Genomic DNA, 17112 nt, shown 5'->3' with positions numbered 1-17112 from the left:
ATTCTACATTGTTTATCTACACAAAATAATGAGGTTTTAAGTGCTTGCAGTTGGTGATATTGATACTTGAAAGTATCTAGATATTCAACACATTTATTGACCTGCAGTAAAAATGATTTTTTTCTCAGTATGTTATCTATGAATTGCTTTTAAAAATGTGTTTTATATTCATCCTGCTGTCATTCTAGCACCATTGGTTCTTTACAGAGTATCGTTGGTGAATGGGTATGGAAATTTCATAGCTTGGGCAATAGGGGAGGGGGCAAAAGAAACCCAATGGGTTGGGGGACCCCATTGTCATGGGCCGAGGGTTATGAGGGGCCATTGGGGATGTGTAGGTGCCCCCTTTGGCATGGGAGAATGAGGAGGTCCTTTCATTGTCTTCATGAGGACTAAGTGGCTCACCTGAGGTGCCATGAAGCACAACTCTGTGAAAATCTGCTCAGGTCCATGATAATTGTGGGTGACGAGCAGATATCCATCCCTGCAATGCAGTCAGCTAGGTGCCGAGTGCAGATTCAACAACCCAAACCAGAACATACCCTAAAAAGACAGAAAATCAGAAAACCTGGGCATGTGGTCAGCCATCCCAGAATCAGGTCCCTGACACCATTTTTTAAAGGCCCATAGAAGTCTCTCTGACTCGCAAAAATACAACCCCTTGTCCATAAGACATTGGACCAGAATTCAGCCACTCAGCCCATTGAGTCTGCTCCGCCATTCAATCATGGCTGATTTTTTTCTCATCTCCATTCCCCTGCCTTTTCCCATAACCCCTGATCCCCTTATTAATCAAGAACCTGTATATCTCTGTCTTAAAGACACTCAATGATCTGGCCTCCACAGCCTTCTGCGGCAAAGAGTCACACAGATTCACCTCTCTCTGGTTGAAGAAAGTCCTCCTCATCTCTGTTTTAAAGGATTGTCCCGTTAGCCTGAGGTTGTCCCCTCTGGTTCTAGTTTTACCTACTAATGGAAACATCCTCTCCACGTCCATTCTATCCAGGCCTCACAGTATCCTGTAAGTTTCAGTAAGATCCCCCCTCAACCAATCAGCTTTCTATCTACATTTCTTCTTAATCCAGCCACCTGAATTTTTATAACAAAGTTTAAAGTTTATTTATCAGCATCACAAATCGGCTAAGATTAACACTGCAATGAAGTTACTGTAAAAATCCCCTAGTCGCCATACACTGGCGCCTGTTCGGGTACACTGAGGGAGAATTTAGCATGGCCTGTACATCTAACCATCATGTCTTTTGGAGTGTGGGAGGAAACCCAGAGTACCCGGAGGAAACCCATGCAGACATGGGGAGAACGTGCATATTCAACACAGACAATGACCAAAGGTCAGAAGAGAACCCAGGTTCCTGATGCCGTGAGGCAGCAGTGCTAACTACTGTGCTACCGTGCCGCCCAAGGACCCAAGCACTGTTCAGGTATACAAAATCCTGACAGGTATGGACAAGAGGAGAGAGGAAGAAACTGTTCCCACTTGTGAGAGGATCAAGAACCAAGACGCACAGATAGGGCAGCACAGTGGTTCACACAACTGCCTCACAGCACCAGGGATCCAGCTTCGATTCCGGCCTCAGGTCACTATCTGTGCGGAGTTTGCACATTCTCTCAGTGTCTGCGTGGGTTTCCTCTGGGTGCTCCAGTTTCCTCCCACAGATGTGCGAGTTAGGTTGGTTGGCCATGCTGAATTGTCAGGGGGATTAGCAGGGTAAATATGTGAGGATATGGTGTAGGGCCTGGGTGTTGGTGCAGGCTCGATGGGCCAAATGGCCTCCTCCTACGCTGCAGGGGCTCTTTGATTCTATTCCATGATTTAGAGTTATTTGTAAAAGAAGCAAAAGCGACATGAGGAAAAGCTTTTTCACGCAGCGAGTGGTTGGGGTGTGGGATACTCTGCCTGAGAGTGTGGTGGAGGCAGGTTCATTTGAGCCATTCATCGACTGTGACCTATAAAGGCAGAACGTGCAGGGTTACGGGAGAATTGTGCTCAGGGAATCGCTGATTCGGAGAGCTGGCGCAGGCACGATGGACCGAACAGCCTCCTCCGGCAGTGCGAACTACCCTGTGATGCTGTGACATCTCCTGAAAGACACCTTATTAAGCACTTCCGAAAATGAATGCACCTTCATCCTCTTTTATCAATCCTTTCCTTCACACATCACAATTATGTTTGTCAGACTTGACTTCCCTTTGACAAATCTCGCTGCATCATCCTGATTATTCCATCAGACTGACACCATGTTAATCTGTTCTGGAATTATGGATTCTGAGAGTTTGCCTGCGACTGACACAAGATTAAATGATCCTGCCGTCCATCTGCTTTACCCCATCTCTCCCTTCATGGACGGTGATTTCACAATGGTTGCTCTCTATGCTTTAAGCATTATTTGTGTCAGGAATATAGGAACAGGGGGCTACCATTCAGCACCCCTCCCCCTCACCGCCATTCAGTCAGACCCGCACATTGATTCCATTTAGCCGCCTCTGCTCTGTTTACCGAACCAAACTCAGTCAGTCACTGTCTCGGAAAACCCAATTAACCCACAGCTTTTTTAGCCGAAGAATTACAAATTTCTTTTTGCAACCCCTGCAGAGCAATGGGGAGGCAGTGGCCTAGTGGTATTGTCACTGGACTTGAGACCTAATTTAATGCTCTGAGGACCCAGGTTCAAATCCCACCACAGCAGATGGTGAAATTTGAATTCAGTAAAAAAAAATCTGGAATTATAAGTCTATTGGTGACCACGAAACCATTGCTGATTGTCATAAACACCTCTCTGGTTTACTAATGTCCTATAGGGAAGGAGATCTGACCCACGGCAATATGGTTAAAATGACCAACATCCCGTGAATGAATTAAAAAAAATAAAAGGAGTCTGCAGTAACTTTGCAAAAGTGTATTTTACCCAGCATCTCCCCTCCTCCCAATCTCCATAACCCCATGCAGTTAGCATGGCCAATCCACCTCGCCTCCACATCTTTAAACTGTTGGAGGAAACTGGAGCTCCCGGAGGAAACCCACAGGGAGAACGTGCAAACTCCAGACAGACAGTCACCCAAGGCTGGAATCGAACCCGGGTCCCTGGTGCTAACCACTATACCACCGCATTGCTCTTTGTGTGAAACTGCTTACCGGTTTCTCTCCGGAATGCCCTGTCTCGAATTTTACAATTGGTCTCGATAGTTTCTCTGCATTTTCCTGATAGAACCCTTTTCAATTTTTTTTTTGTTCATTCATGGGACATAGATGTTACTGTCTGGCCAGTATTTGTTGCCGATCTTTAGTTGCCCTTGAACTGAATGTGTCGCTAGGCCAATTCAGAGGGCAACTGAGAGTCAACCACATTGCTGTGGCTCTGGAGTCACATGTAGGCCAGGCCAGGTAAGGATGGCAGATTTCCTCCCCTAAAAGGCATAAATGAACCAGATGGGTTTTTCCAACAATCAACTGGTCATCAGTAGATTCTTAGTTTCAGATTTTTTTTATTGAATTCAAATTCCATCATCTGCCATGGTGGGATTCGAACCCAGGGTCCCCAGAATGTTAGCTGAGTTTCTGGATCAATAGCCTAGTGATGGTACCACTTGGCCATCGTCTCCCCATCTGAACCAAGTTTAAACAAGCCAGTCCTCATGACTAAAGCATCCACTGCAGTTTCTTAACAAATGAAAAGGAAATGGCATTTAAATGTTTTTTGAACTTGTCCATCATGGTCCCTGCACCCAAAAGCGCTAACGTAATTCTTGGCACCTCCACAAAGATGAGAACACAAGCATAAATCGAGGAGAAGCCCTCTTGCAGAGTAGAGAGCACATCACTGGGGCAACAGTTCACCGTGTTTGTAGGGCAAGGCCGAACTCTTTGTTGAGGCAAAATCAGACATTTATCATTGGCTGAGGGTCAGGAGAAAATATGGGAGGATGGAGAGTCGATGATGTTATTGTGTTGCTTACAGATCGACAGAGGAGAGTTTGATCAGGACCCGGTGCTGAAACAACTGGAAGTTCTCAAGGAGGAGGAGAAGGAATATCAGCACATCAAGGTTGGGAGAGCTCACAGTGGATCTTCTGGTGTTCAATGTTATTTTCAGTTCTGCGGTTCATATTGCTGGAAACCAGACTTTATTTGCAAATCATTGCACCATCATTGAAAACACAGAAAGGGGGAAGTGGATGCGGAGGTGGGCTAGGCTGTGCCTGCAGGGTGCTAATTCAGCAAAACAGGTGTCTCTCTCACACCCCACCCACCCACCCATCCATCCACCTTCTCACCCACCCACCTGCTCACCCGTCCACTCACCCACCCATCCATCCACTTTCTCACCCACCCATCCACCCGCCCACCTGCTCACCTGTCCACTCACCCACCCACCTGCTCACCCACCCACCCATCCATCTGTTCACCCACCCATCCATCCACTCATCCACCTCTACACCCGAGCTCCAATTGTCCTCTCCAATAGTTGGATTGGAGATCTTTCAGCAATTCTGAGGAGACACGGGGCAAGATTTTCCAGCCCCGCTCGCCCCAAGGCTGGAAAATCCCAGCCAGAGACAATGGACCTTTGCATTGTCCGTGCCTTGCCCGCTACAATTGTTCTGGCAGGCAGGAAGGGAAATTTCCCACCCATGGAGTGAGAAGACTGGACAACCTTTCCCTGCTTCCCTGAACTCACTCCAGCACAATCTTCAGGAATAGGCAGGAACCATAAGGTTAATGCTTCAAATTCAAAACTAGAGACATGTGACTGTGAAAGTCTAACTTGTGGGTCTTGTCTTACAAGATGCAACAGAGACACAGAGTGAGGTGATTTGATTCCTGAGGTTGAATATTCCCGGCCATTGGTGACAGGCTGCCGGAGGGTGAGCCAAAATGCAGAGGTGGGGGGGGGTCATGGGGAGAGTGGGGGCGGAGGGAAGGGTAGCCTGATGCCTTTCTCAATGGCAGGGGTGGGAAACATGATGGTGCAGCCATCCACCAAGTGGCTAACTGAGCCAATGAATGGTCAATCAAGGATTGCTTCTAAGCTTCATGGGAATTGTATCTTTTTTTGGCACGGTGCTGGGTTGAGGGGGGGTGGTTTGGAATTGGGGTCAATGCTGCTATTGCCTTGGGGGGGGGCTGCCAGGTAAACTCTGGTGACCTCCCAGCTGATTGGCGGAGGCTCCCTGATGTGTGAACATAAGAACATAAGAAATAGGAGCAGGAGTAGGCCATCTAGCCCTTCGAGCCTGCCCCACCATTCAATAAGATCATGGTTGATCTGCCATGTCTCAGTTCCACATTCCCGCCCTCTCCCCATAACCCTTCATCCCCTCGCTTATCAAAAACCCATCAACCCACGTCTTAAAAATATTTAGCAAGGCAGCCTCCACCACCTCAACGGGCAGAGAATTCCAGAGAATCACCACCCTTTGAGTGAAGAAGTTCCTCCTCAACTCCATTCTAAACCGCCCCCCCTTTATCTTGAGGCTGTGCCCCCTAGTCCTACTGTCCTTTCTGAGCGGGAAGAGTCTCTCCACCTCTATCCTATCCATCCCATTCATCATCTTATATGTCTCAATGAGATCTCCCCTCATTCTTCTAAACTCTAATGAGTACAAGCCTAGTTTATTCAGCCTCTCCTCATAGCTCAACCCCCTCAACTCCGGTATCAGCCTAGTAAACCTCCTCTGCACTCCCTCCAAGGCCAAAATATCCTTGCGTAAGTGTGGCGACCAAACCTGCACACAGTACTCCAGCTGTGGCCTCACCAATGCCCTATACAGCTGCAGCAAGACCTCCCTACTTTTATATTCAATCCCCCTCGCTATGAAGGCCAGCATCCCATTCGCCTTCCTGACCACCTGCTGCACCTGCAGGCTGGGTTTTTGCGACTCATGCACAAGGACCCCGAGGTCCCTCTGCACCGTCGCCTGCTGCAGTTTTTCGCCCTGTAAGTAATAGTCCTTCCTACCATTATTCCTACCAAAGTGGACCACCTCACACTTGCCAACATTAAATTCCATTTGCCATTTCATGGTCAACAGGAAAGCTCCCCCACTTTGGTCATGGCTGCCTTGTGGCGACGGTGCCAAGAGTCCTCCATGAACACCCCCAACCCTGACAAGGCTCCCACCACCTTCTCCACCTGCCACCGAGGTCACTCAGCCATTAAAACACCCTCTCCTCAGGGGGTGTTTCAGCCTCAGCAGTGACCATCGCTAGGGGAATGTCGCCCCAGCAATGGCCTCTTAACTGACCACTGCAGGCAATATCGTGTCCCCGCATCTATCACCCCAACACCAGCTGGAGTGCTCCCAGCTCCCACTTTTGGCATTGGCAATGGGACTGGTGAGTGACAGTATGGAGCAGTTCTGAATCGATGGGGAATGGTCTGTTCTTTCAGGGCGGTGGGAAATCAGTGAGACAGAATGATCTTCATTGCTCCTTTGCAAAAGGTGGTGTGAGGTGAGGTGGGGAGAGAAAGAGCTGTGCAGAATGGGAGCAGGAGGAATGGCGCATGGAGTGATGAGACATTTCCATCTCTTCCTGGGGGCATTCCAGGCCCCTTTCCCACATCTGACTAGGCCCTGCTCCCAGTCCTCTCATTACAATACTTAAACTTTTTCTCCGTGGGCATGAATCTGGATGTAGTGCGGGAGAGCAGAGTTAAAGAACAAAGAACAACACAGCACGGGAAACAGGCCCTTCGGCCCAACGAGCCCGCGCCGCCATTTTAACCTTGTGCATTTCCTCTTCCACCCTTGACACTTGTCTATGCTTATGGTACCCACATTGGAAACCAGATTGAGGGGAGACTAATTTAGGGACAATTTGTTACACCAATCAGCCTAAGAGCACATCTTTGGGGTGTGGGAGGAAACCGGAGCACCCGGAGGAAACCCACACAAGCACGGGGAGAATGCGCAAACTCCCACAGATACTGGCCCAAATCCATCTATCTGCACAGCAAACAGTGATAGTCACTGAGCTGCCGTGGTGCCCATCTGCTGGTCCAGTTTAAGCGTACACAAATGACGCAAAGTACTAGGCTACTCTCGAAACATCCACGAGCAGCCCACGCACGACCCACCGCGTGTATGTCCCTCGTTAGACAACAAGGTGGACTGACGCACTGTGGAGTAGAAGAGAAAAACATCAACACATGTAACAGTTGATTTCCAGGAACGTCCCGAGGCTCTGATCCTTATTTAAAACAATCTCCTATAACCCTCCATCCCTATTTCACAGAGTTCACAGAGGGAAACTGAGGAAAGAAAGGCCCTTCGATTTGTCATAAGTGAATGGGTGAAAAGCAATCCCTCCCCACCCTCATACCACACATCTCTGCTGACTGACTTTCCTCTCAGCTCTGACAAAGGTTCATCTATCTAGACTCGAGATGTTGGCTCCACTCTCTCTCCACAGATGCTGCTATTCCAGCTGAGATTTGCCAGCATTTTCTGTTTTTGTTTCCGACGCCAGCATCTGCAGTATTTGCATTTATTTAAAGGGAGGCCATTTCCTGCCCCCTGCCTATTCTGCCATGAAGTTGGGTCATGGGTGATCTGTACGTAAACACCATCTTCCACAGTCTGAAAGATGTGCTGGTTAGGTGTATTGGCTGTGCTAAATTCTCTCTTGGTGTATCCATCCAGGCACTGGGGTGTGGCAACTAGGGGATTTTCACAGTAACTTCATTGCAGTGTTAATGTAAGCTTACTTGTGACACTAATAAATAAACTTTAAACCATCTACCTCCCATAGCTCCACCTGGTATCCATTAACCAGCAAAATCGATTCAATATTGAGGTAAAAAAAAGGGAATTCTTGCAATTCTGTCACACTGTTCACAGCTTCAGAATATCCCAAAACCCAACGTGATCGATCAAATACTTCTGAATACCGGTGCAATGTGAGAAATACAGCAGCAACGGACCACAGCTCCCTCGACAACACCAAGGGTGGCTGGAGTTGGGTTACAAATGCTGACAGCGGTGCTAACATCCTGTCAACGTTTTTATTAAACAAAGCTGATTTGGACACAGCAAGATCCCAGCGAGGCTAATCGCCAGATAACAAAGAACAACACAGCACGGGAAACAGGCCCTTCGGCCCAATGAGCCCGCGCTGCCATCTTAACAACGTATTTTCCTACACCTCCCTTGACCCATGTCTACGCTTATGGTACCCCCATTGGAAACCAGATTCAGGGGAGAATAATTTAGGGACAATTTGTTACACCAATCAGCCTAACAGCACATCTTTGGGGTGTGGGAGGAAACCGGAGCACCCGGAGGAAACCCACGCAACCACAGGGAGAATGCGCAAACTCCCACAGACACAGGCCCAAATCCATGTATCTGCACAGCAAACAGTGATAGTCACTGAGCTGTTGTGGTGCCCATCTGCTGGTCCAGTTTTAAGCGTACACTAACGACGCAAAGTACTAGGCCACTCTCGAAACATCCAAGAGCAGCCCACGCACGACCCACCGTGTGCATGCCCCTCGTTTGGCAACAAGGTGGACCGATTGTCAATTTTAATAAAATGATCGGAGTCCTGGGGAAATGTAACCTCACCGAGGTTCAGAGGTTGAGTGTGAGGTAAACAGGGCCCCCTGTGTGAAGGATCCTTTGCAGCCAAAACATACAGTTTTTGTTTAACCTTGCCCGTGTGTAACAGGAACGGACAGACGAATTACAACTTTTCAAGAAGCCCTTAATATTAAGAAGAGTTATCCTGAACCAACGCCTTCAAAAACAGATTATCTGGTGATTAACACGTCACTGTTGGCAGCACCTTGCTGAGTACAAAATGGCTGCCACATTTCTCTATATTATAGCGACTGCACATCAGGAGTATTTAATTGGCTATAAAGAGATTTGACGTATCCTGAAATCATGAAAGGAGCTGGAGGAATAGAAGTTTTTTCAATGTAAACACCATTAGTGTGAACCTCAGCTGGGCTGTAGTAGGTTGGTTAAGGTAGGTTTCTTTGTCCAGTGAAAAGTGGCAACCAGTGGCCACCAGGAGAATGGATACCTGCCCCCCCAATGTCAGTCCTTTAGTGCTTTATAAAATAATCACAATGCACTCAAACTGCAACCAGACTCAATTGGCTCAAAGATCAATTCTTTGCTCATAGTTTCATTCCCTTTTTCTCACAGGATCCGACCAATGGTTACTACAGCGTCCGCACCTTCCCAGATCTTCGGCCAGCTGGCAACACTGCCACGGTGGGATGCCCACCTGACCAGAGGCCCAACGTGAAGCAGCGGGTGCCCACCGGCATGTCCTTCTCCACCCTCTACACGCAGCTGAGCGCGGCCAACCGCATGTACGAGTACGGGCAGCGTTTCGTGCTGGGCAACGGCAGCAGCTCCATCGAGCTGTGCGAGCGGGAGTACCAGCGAGGATCCATGAGCGACAGCAACTCCTTCCTGGACAACCAGTGCAACAGCAGCGTCAGCAGCAACAGCAAGCAGGACAGCTCGGTCCAGTTCGACGAGGCCAGCAAGGCCTCTGCCTCCTCTCACTACTCGCACTCCTCCTCGCAGAACTCAGACTTAACGCGGCCACTGCAGAGGCGGATGCAGACCCACGTCTAACCTCCCCCCCCCACCTCCACCACCACCACCCCGCCCCTGGACTCGCGGCGACTTGGCACCGTCGACTCCCAGCTTCACAGCGGTGTTTCTGCTCTTGCGCTTCCTCTTGAGAGCGGGGCTTCGAACAGGGGCATTCCCTCTTCAGGCGAACCCTTCCATGGCCGAGCACCCCCCGACCCTCAACAACCTGGAACTGCGACACCGAGGAACCCTAAGCATCAGAACTGCGACAGACTCCACACCCACTGAGTCGCCACTTGGTGGCTCTGAGTACTGACTTGCACCCAATGATGGTGGGACAGAGTCCTGTGGCCACTAGGTTTCTCTCATCTGTTACCGATTAGTAACAGGCAAATCAACCACGTCCTGTCCCACAAGGATATCTCTTTAACTACATCTGGGTCAAAGATCAGCCAAGTGAAACGCCTTGACGCCAGTTTGAGCTGCTGACCCCCCACCGCGAGCCCAGTGTGGGGATCAGCTCCGCCAGGCCAGGTCCAATGGCTCTCTTGTCCCAGACAGGAGTCGAGCTCACACCTTGTCCAGTTGAAACACCGCCAGCTCCACCCGCTGTTGGCGATTTCAGAGGGGTCACTGAGAATCTGAGCGGGCGTCACGGTGACCTGCGCTCGCTAATCCCTGCGCCCGCCTCTGCCCTGAGGTCGGAGCACACTCAGAGTGAGGGTGAGAGCTGAATGCGAGTGAGCCTCAGCTCTCCTCTACTGACACACCCAAAGGGGAAGGGAGGGGAGGGGGGTGACCAGGACAGGAAGGCGACGGGTCTTTTGAGGTCTTCCTGCCCTTTGTAAGGCAAATTTTAAATCCAATGTCTAGTCGAAGCCATTCTTGTTGCAGAGTTCAGTTCCTTTCTAGGCCCTCCCTGTCTCCCTGTTCCGTGCCCACCTGTTGCCATGCGGTTAGAGCCTCCACCGCTGCAGTTGTGCGCAGAGAAAGTCCCTTTACTCTTATCACAGGCAGCAAGCGTGACTCGAATACTGGACAGGAGTCCAGTGGGTGTACATGCAAACACTGGGGCCTGGGATCCAAACTTCCTCTGCACTCAGATCCCTGGGCCGAATGGCCCTTGCTTTCTGCACACTCGGAGATTGGACTGTGCAACCCAAGCTCCCAAAAACACGGAGATGGACCCCCGTCCCAGCCTCCTCAACGTGCACAGATCCCGGGCTGGATAACCCCAGCCCACTCACACACAGCCACTCAAACCGTGCTAATGTCAGTGTCATGGTGAAATCTAATTGCAGTTGGCAAGTCAATGCTTTGTATCCTGTGTGGCAGTGCTGTGAAGAGATGGTGCCAGAGCATGGGAAAACATGTACAAATGATGTAAATAACTTTTTAATCATAGTTTACAGTGTTTCACAGAGTTTGAAGTGTTCTCCCCCATTGATTCGCATTTGTGCTACCCTAATCACCTGCAGTATACCACAGTGTAACATTCCAGTCTGGTGGGATAGTAAGCATCCTTCACAACGCACCATGTTATTCAGGTAAATATGTGGGAAACACAGCTTCCATGTGTGTTAGTAGATTAGGTACCACAATGCCATGGAACTGTAAGAACTTGTCAATAAGATATGTGGAGTATTGATTACAGGTAACACATTTTTTATAAGAATTTTTGAAACGATTTAAAACAGAATTGTTTTTGTGTTCGAGAGGGAGGGCGTTGCCAATGCACATTCCAAGTTGGCTGAACAGTTGGCGAGCTTGACTCCGTCGGTGACCCAGAGGTTGGGCTCTCCTTAGGCGAGGTCCACAGCTGCCCGTTTTGACAATCAATGAAAGTGTGTCTGAGACGTATGGAAGACTGTGATGTGTACAGCACAATTTAGTTCCAGGAACCTATAAAGGAAGGAAAAGTCATGCGCTCAAAGCCTCCCGTCAGTTCGAATGCAAACAGAGGGCGGAATTCTCCCACCCCACCCGCCACTGCAATTTTAAGTGGCAGGGGGGGGTTGTGGACAATATGAAGGCCCATTGGCAGTTGGAGAATTCCGGCCAGAGATTCCAAAGTAAAATTTTTGGAAGATTGTGAATGATGGGTGCGATTTTCTGTCCCCCTGCAGCGTGTCTCTCAGCGGGGGAGATGGCATGGCATTGTGTGGTAGTGGGATCTTTTGGTTCCGCCACTGGATTTCCCATCGAATCCACCTCTCCTCCTCCCCCGCCCTCCCGCCACCTCTGGGGAACCCGCGACATGGGGGTGCGTCATCATCGGGACCAGATCACTGATAAGAACAGCCGAAAGATAATCTCTGGCATCCATAGTCTCAGGTCTCCCAATCTGCTAGGCCTCCTCGGTGATGTCGCTAAGGGGGACCCTACCTGTGCTTCCTGGGTCAGCTCCATCTGCACCCTGGGCAGAGAGGCCAATGGTAACCCCGTCTCCTCAGCAGGTAGGGAGCGAGGGTGTAGGTATAATGCCATAGCTCCACTTCTCTCCCTTTCCTAGCCAATTCCCCAATCCCGGCAGCCAATGGTATTGGTGACACTGGAGGATACTGTCAGGATCATCAGGCAGGAAGCTCGTTGGAAACCAGGATCCTGTGATGTACGTGGGAGTCTACTGGGGTTTAAGCCCAACCGCAAGAGGGCAAGCTGTGTGCGGGGTCGTCGAGCCAGAGGAGTAAGGCTACTGAGGCTATTGAAAGACCCTTACAGGGGAGCAGAATCCCAATGGGAGTATTTATAATAGGAGGGTGGGTATGGTGGCATTGTGGTTAGCACCGCTGCCTCACAGTGCCAGGACCCTGTTCAGTTCCGGCCTTGGGTGACTGTGTGGAGTTTGCACATTCTCCCCATATCTCCGTGGGTTTCCTCCGGGTGCTCCGGTTTCCTCCCACAGTCCAAAGCTGTGTGGGTTAGGTGTGTCGGTCGTGTTAAGTTGCCCCTTAGTGTCAGTGGGATCAGCAGGGTAAATACATGGGGTTACGGGGATAGGGTCTGGGTGGGATTGTTGTCGGTGCAGACTCAGTGGGCCGAATGGCCTCCCGCACTGTAGGGATCCTGTGATTTTATCCCCTGTGCCGTCCCTGGCTCCCTTTTCCCGTGACTCTGACTGTGCGCCTCTTGCTGGACTTAGCTTGCGGTCTCCTCTTAGTGTCATCACACAGCCCGTTCCGCCCGATCTCTGTCCTGTCCTGTCAACCAACCTATTGCCAGGTTTTTGCCCAGAAGCTGACCAGGTCCAGCCGACGTCTAAGAGTATGACCAGGACTGTGGGTTAGTGCGAGCATGCTCACGTCTGAGTCAGGATTTGGCAGCTTCCAAGTCCCACTCCAGAATACGAACACAAGGATCTCGGCAGACACTGCAGTGTGGTGCCGAGTGAGTGCTGCACTGTCGGAGGTGCATCTTTCAGGTAAGGCCCATTCAGCTGAAGGCAAACGCTCCCAGTGCACTGCTGGGAGCCATCTGCAACGTTGTGCCAATACTTATCCCTCGACCGATACCACAAAACAAAACGATCTTGTCATTATCACACTGCTGTTAGTGGGATCTTGCTGTGCACAAAATGGCTGCCAGATTTCCTATGTCAAAACAGTGACTTCACTTCAAATGTACTTAATTGGCTTTGGGATGACCTGATGTCGTGAATATATATATGCAATCCTGTCTTACTTTCTTGAAGGAGATACTTGCCACAAATGTGATTCCCACATTCTGGGGAAGGTAGAACAGGCACTCATATCAGTGCGGTAATAACCAGCTGCTCCAAATTCCCAACACCTTCCAGAATCTTCCGTCAAAGGAATAACAAAAGCCATCCAGGAGAAGACGCCAGGGTGCGTTCCAAAAGCAGAACACCGCAGATGCTGGAGATCTAACATAGAAACAGGAGCTAGTCGGCAGGTCTGACAGCATCTGTGGAGAGAGAGGGAAATTCTCCCGTCTTGGCTCGCGGCTGGGACTTCCCGGAGCCGCTGAAAGTGAAGGGAGTTTTTTTTCCTTCGCTGGCACGCCACATTTTCCGTTCTCGCCGCTATGGGCGAGACCGGAGAACCCTGGCCCGAGTTAGCATTTCAGGTCTGCGGTCTTCGATTGGAAATCGCCCCCCCCCCGATTCTGATGAAAGACTAGAGTATTATCGCCTCAATGCACTTACTCCTGTCGGGAGATGAGCCAACGTTCGGTTAGTAATAACACAAGTGCCAGACACAACAAGCTGACAGCAGGGGTGCCTCCCTTCCTGAAGTGTAGGGTGACTCGCCTCCAGAGGTCCATAGGCCAGAAATAAAAACAAATATTTCACAAAATGTTTTGTCTGCTCCGAATATTACTTCTTCATTGAACTGGGAGAGTACTTGTAACAAAAAACTGTACCCCCCCCTCCACCCCTCAACTCACGTTCCCCTTCGAACGGTTGAATTCTGTGCCCATGGTCCCAGTGAGTTTGACTGCGTTTGATTTTTTGTGCACTAAATCAGTGAAGATAAAATGTGAATAAATTATGCAAACGGTAAAATGTGTGGATCTGTTGTCACCCAAATGTATGAAGAACAAACACAAAGTGGATCTGCGCTGACATTCCAAGACGCCGAGGGCAATTTGCCAAACTCCGTCGTTCTTGGTTGAGGTTTTAATCCTGTCCCTGAATGGAATCATAAAGCACGATGGCTTCCCAGGTTCGGAGAGTCCCTGGGAGTCCTGTCAAGTTGCCATGGAGACTGTGTTGGGCTCGTTTATGCTACTTGTCGAACCTGCGTTTTCTTGCCAGAGTGAGTGCTCTGAGGGGGGGATATGAAACTGCCAGTGTGGCCCAAATAAATAAGCAACTTCTGTCTGGGGTCCAGAGAGGTTCAGCGTTCTCCAACTTTCACCTGCCCACGTGCCAACCAGGACCTCCACCAACTCACTTCATACCCATCCCTCCAGCCTTACTGGATACAGTGAATGTAGAGTAGGTGTTTCCATTAGTAGGAGTGACTCGAACCCGAGGGCACAGCCTCAGAGTAAAGGGACGACGCTTTAGAACCAAGATGAGAAGGAATTTCTTCACCCGGAGGGTGGCAAACCTGTGGGATTCAATTCCACAGCAGGCTGCGGAGGACAGTTCATTGAGTGTATTTAAGACAGAGATAACTCAATAGTTCTTGATTGGTAAGGGGATCAAAGGTTACAGGGAAAAGGCAGGAGAATGGAGTTGAGAATCTTCTCAACATGACAGAACAGTGAAGCAGACTCAATGGGCCGAATGGCCTAATTCTGTTCCTAAAGTAAAAGTTTTTTTAAAGTTTATTCATTAGTCACAAGTAAGTTACATTAACACTGCAATGAAGTTACTGTGAAATTCCCTACTCGCCACATTCCGACGTCTGTTAGGGGTCAATGCACCTAACCAGCACACATTCAGACTGTGGGAAGAAACCGGAGCACCCGGAGGAAACCCACGCAGACATGGGGAGAACATGCAAACTCTACACAAACAGTGACCCAAGCCGGGAATCAAACCCAGGTCCCTGGTGCTGCAAGGCAGCAGTGCTACCCACTGTGCCACCGTGCCACCCGTATCTTATGGCCTTACCAGATCCTCCAATCGGTATGACCCTTTTGTACCATAAAATTGAACTGAACCAGCCATACGAGTACTGCGGCTATAACAGCAGGTCAGAGGCTGGGAATTCTACAGCCTCTCCTGTAGGATTCTACAGCCTGTCCCCCATCTATGAGGCAGAAGTCAGGAGTGTGATAAAATGCTCTGTACTTCCCTGGGTGAATGCAGCTCCAATAATACTCAACAACTTAACACCAGGCAGGAGAAAGCAGCCCATTTGATTGGCATCCCAATCAATACCTTCAACGTTCACTCTCTCCAGTAGTAGCCATTCAAAGAACAAAAGAACAAAAACAGCCCGGGAAACAGGCCCTTCGGCCCAACGAGCCCGCGCCGCCATTTTAACATTACCAGTCCCCCCCTCCACCCATGACCCTTATCTATTGTTTTATGGCGTTCCACATTGAGGGAAACTAATTTAGGGACAATTTATTACTGCCAATCAGCCTAAGAGCACATCTTTGGGGTGTGGGAGGAAACCGGAGCACCCGGAGAAAACCCACGCAAGTACGGGGAGAATGCGCAAACTCCCACAGACACCGGCCCAAATCCATGTGTCTGCACAGCAAACATTGACAGTCACTGAGCTGTCGTGTTGCCCAGTATCTGATCCAGTTTAAGCGTACACTGATGATATGAAGCACTAGGCTACTCTCGAACATCCAAGAGCAGCCCTTGTACGACCCATCGTGTGTATGCCCCTCGTTGGACGACAAGGTGGACCGACATCCACTAAGGCCACTTCGACAGCACCTTCCAACCCCGCGACTGCTACCACAGAGAAGGACAAGGGCAGTAGACACATTATCTATAGGTTTCCCTCCAAACCACACACCATCCTGACTTGGAACTGTTTCACCTGCTTCATCACTGCTGCAGGGTCAAAATCTCCCTAACAGCAACGTAAGCATACTTTCACCAGATGGGCAGCACTGATAATTACATAGAAACTTAGAACAGTACAGCACAGTACAGGCCCTCAATGTTGTGCCGAGTGTAATTACGCCTTTACCGCAACCTTCTCAAAGGCAATCAGGAATGCGCACTGGAGTCTTGGCCTCGCCACAATGCTAATCACTTCATCAATGAATAAAAATAATACTGATGGAATCTGAAATGCTGCCTCAAGGAATTGAACCTTCTCACACCAGGGGATGCCCTGCACTTCATTGTGTTTCAAAATAGTTCTAGTAATTATCCACACAGAGGTTAAAGTTCTTCTGCTTTCTGCAAACTCCCAGACCCAACACTTATCCCTCTAACAACCAGTCATTCCTCCCTCCCTCAGCACAATGACATGCAGTTTACTCCACGAGGAAAATCCTCCTGGATCTGTCCTCCATTCGCCTCTTGCAGTTGTTTTGAAGGAGAGAGTCTGAGGTCGGGGGGGATTGTTCCTGTCACTCACTCAAGCCACCCGCTGACCTTTGAACTTAGCCACTCTCCCTCTTAGGGATTGTTTGAAAACCGATTTCTCAGCATCAACTATAAAGGAAGGAAAGGATTGTATCTCATAACAAAGAACAAAGAACAGCATGGGAAACAGGCCCTTCGGCTCAACAAGCCCACGCCGCCCCTTTTAACACTCAGTGAGTGCCTTATTCAAGTCTTTCATCGATCGTTGACGTGTTTGTCTGCCTCTAGTGGACTCCACAATAAAGGGGATGCAAATTTAGGGAATTATATGTGCGCCAGATTAAGGGAGATCCAATTCAGGGAAGTGAGAGAAATTAACATAATGTGTTATTCAAGTGCAGAGACCTTTACTAATAAATACAATAACGTGCTCTCAATTCTACTGAAAGATTTTTCTCATGCCATGGAAAGATTGTAAGTTTATTCACTGGTGATGTTTAATATTCTGATGCTCATCACTATTTTAAATCCTGTTTAAGAAATAAACAAGGGACATCAATTTATTACAA

At 49.3% G+C, this 17112-nt stretch overlaps 1 protein-coding gene across 3 annotated transcripts in view; it reads left to right on the top strand.

The window, feature by feature from the left end:
* kirrel3b (kirre like nephrin family adhesion molecule 3b) overlaps nucleotides 1-9612 on the top strand; it is a 583172-nt gene extending 573560 nt beyond the window's left edge. For all 3 annotated transcript variants that reach the window (XM_080214871.1, XM_080214872.1, XM_080214870.1), the window contains 2 exons: nucleotides 3975-4061; nucleotides 9172-9612. In XM_080214871.1, coding sequence (XP_080070997.1) covers nucleotides 3975-4061; nucleotides 9172-9612 — 528 coding nt within the window. The remainder of the gene's footprint in view (nucleotides 1-3974; nucleotides 4062-9171) is intronic.
* The last annotated feature ends 7500 nt before the right edge of the window (nucleotides 9613-17112 follow it).

This window comes from Carcharhinus amblyrhynchos, chromosome 29 (assembly GCF_965287045.1).
Source record: "Carcharhinus amblyrhynchos chromosome 29, sCarAmb.v2.hapA, whole genome shotgun sequence".
NCBI lineage: Eukaryota > Metazoa > Chordata > Chondrichthyes > Carcharhiniformes > Carcharhinidae > Carcharhinus > Carcharhinus amblyrhynchos.
The sequence above is the reverse complement of the archived record's forward strand: the minus strand, read 5'-3'. Positions and strand labels throughout refer to the sequence as shown.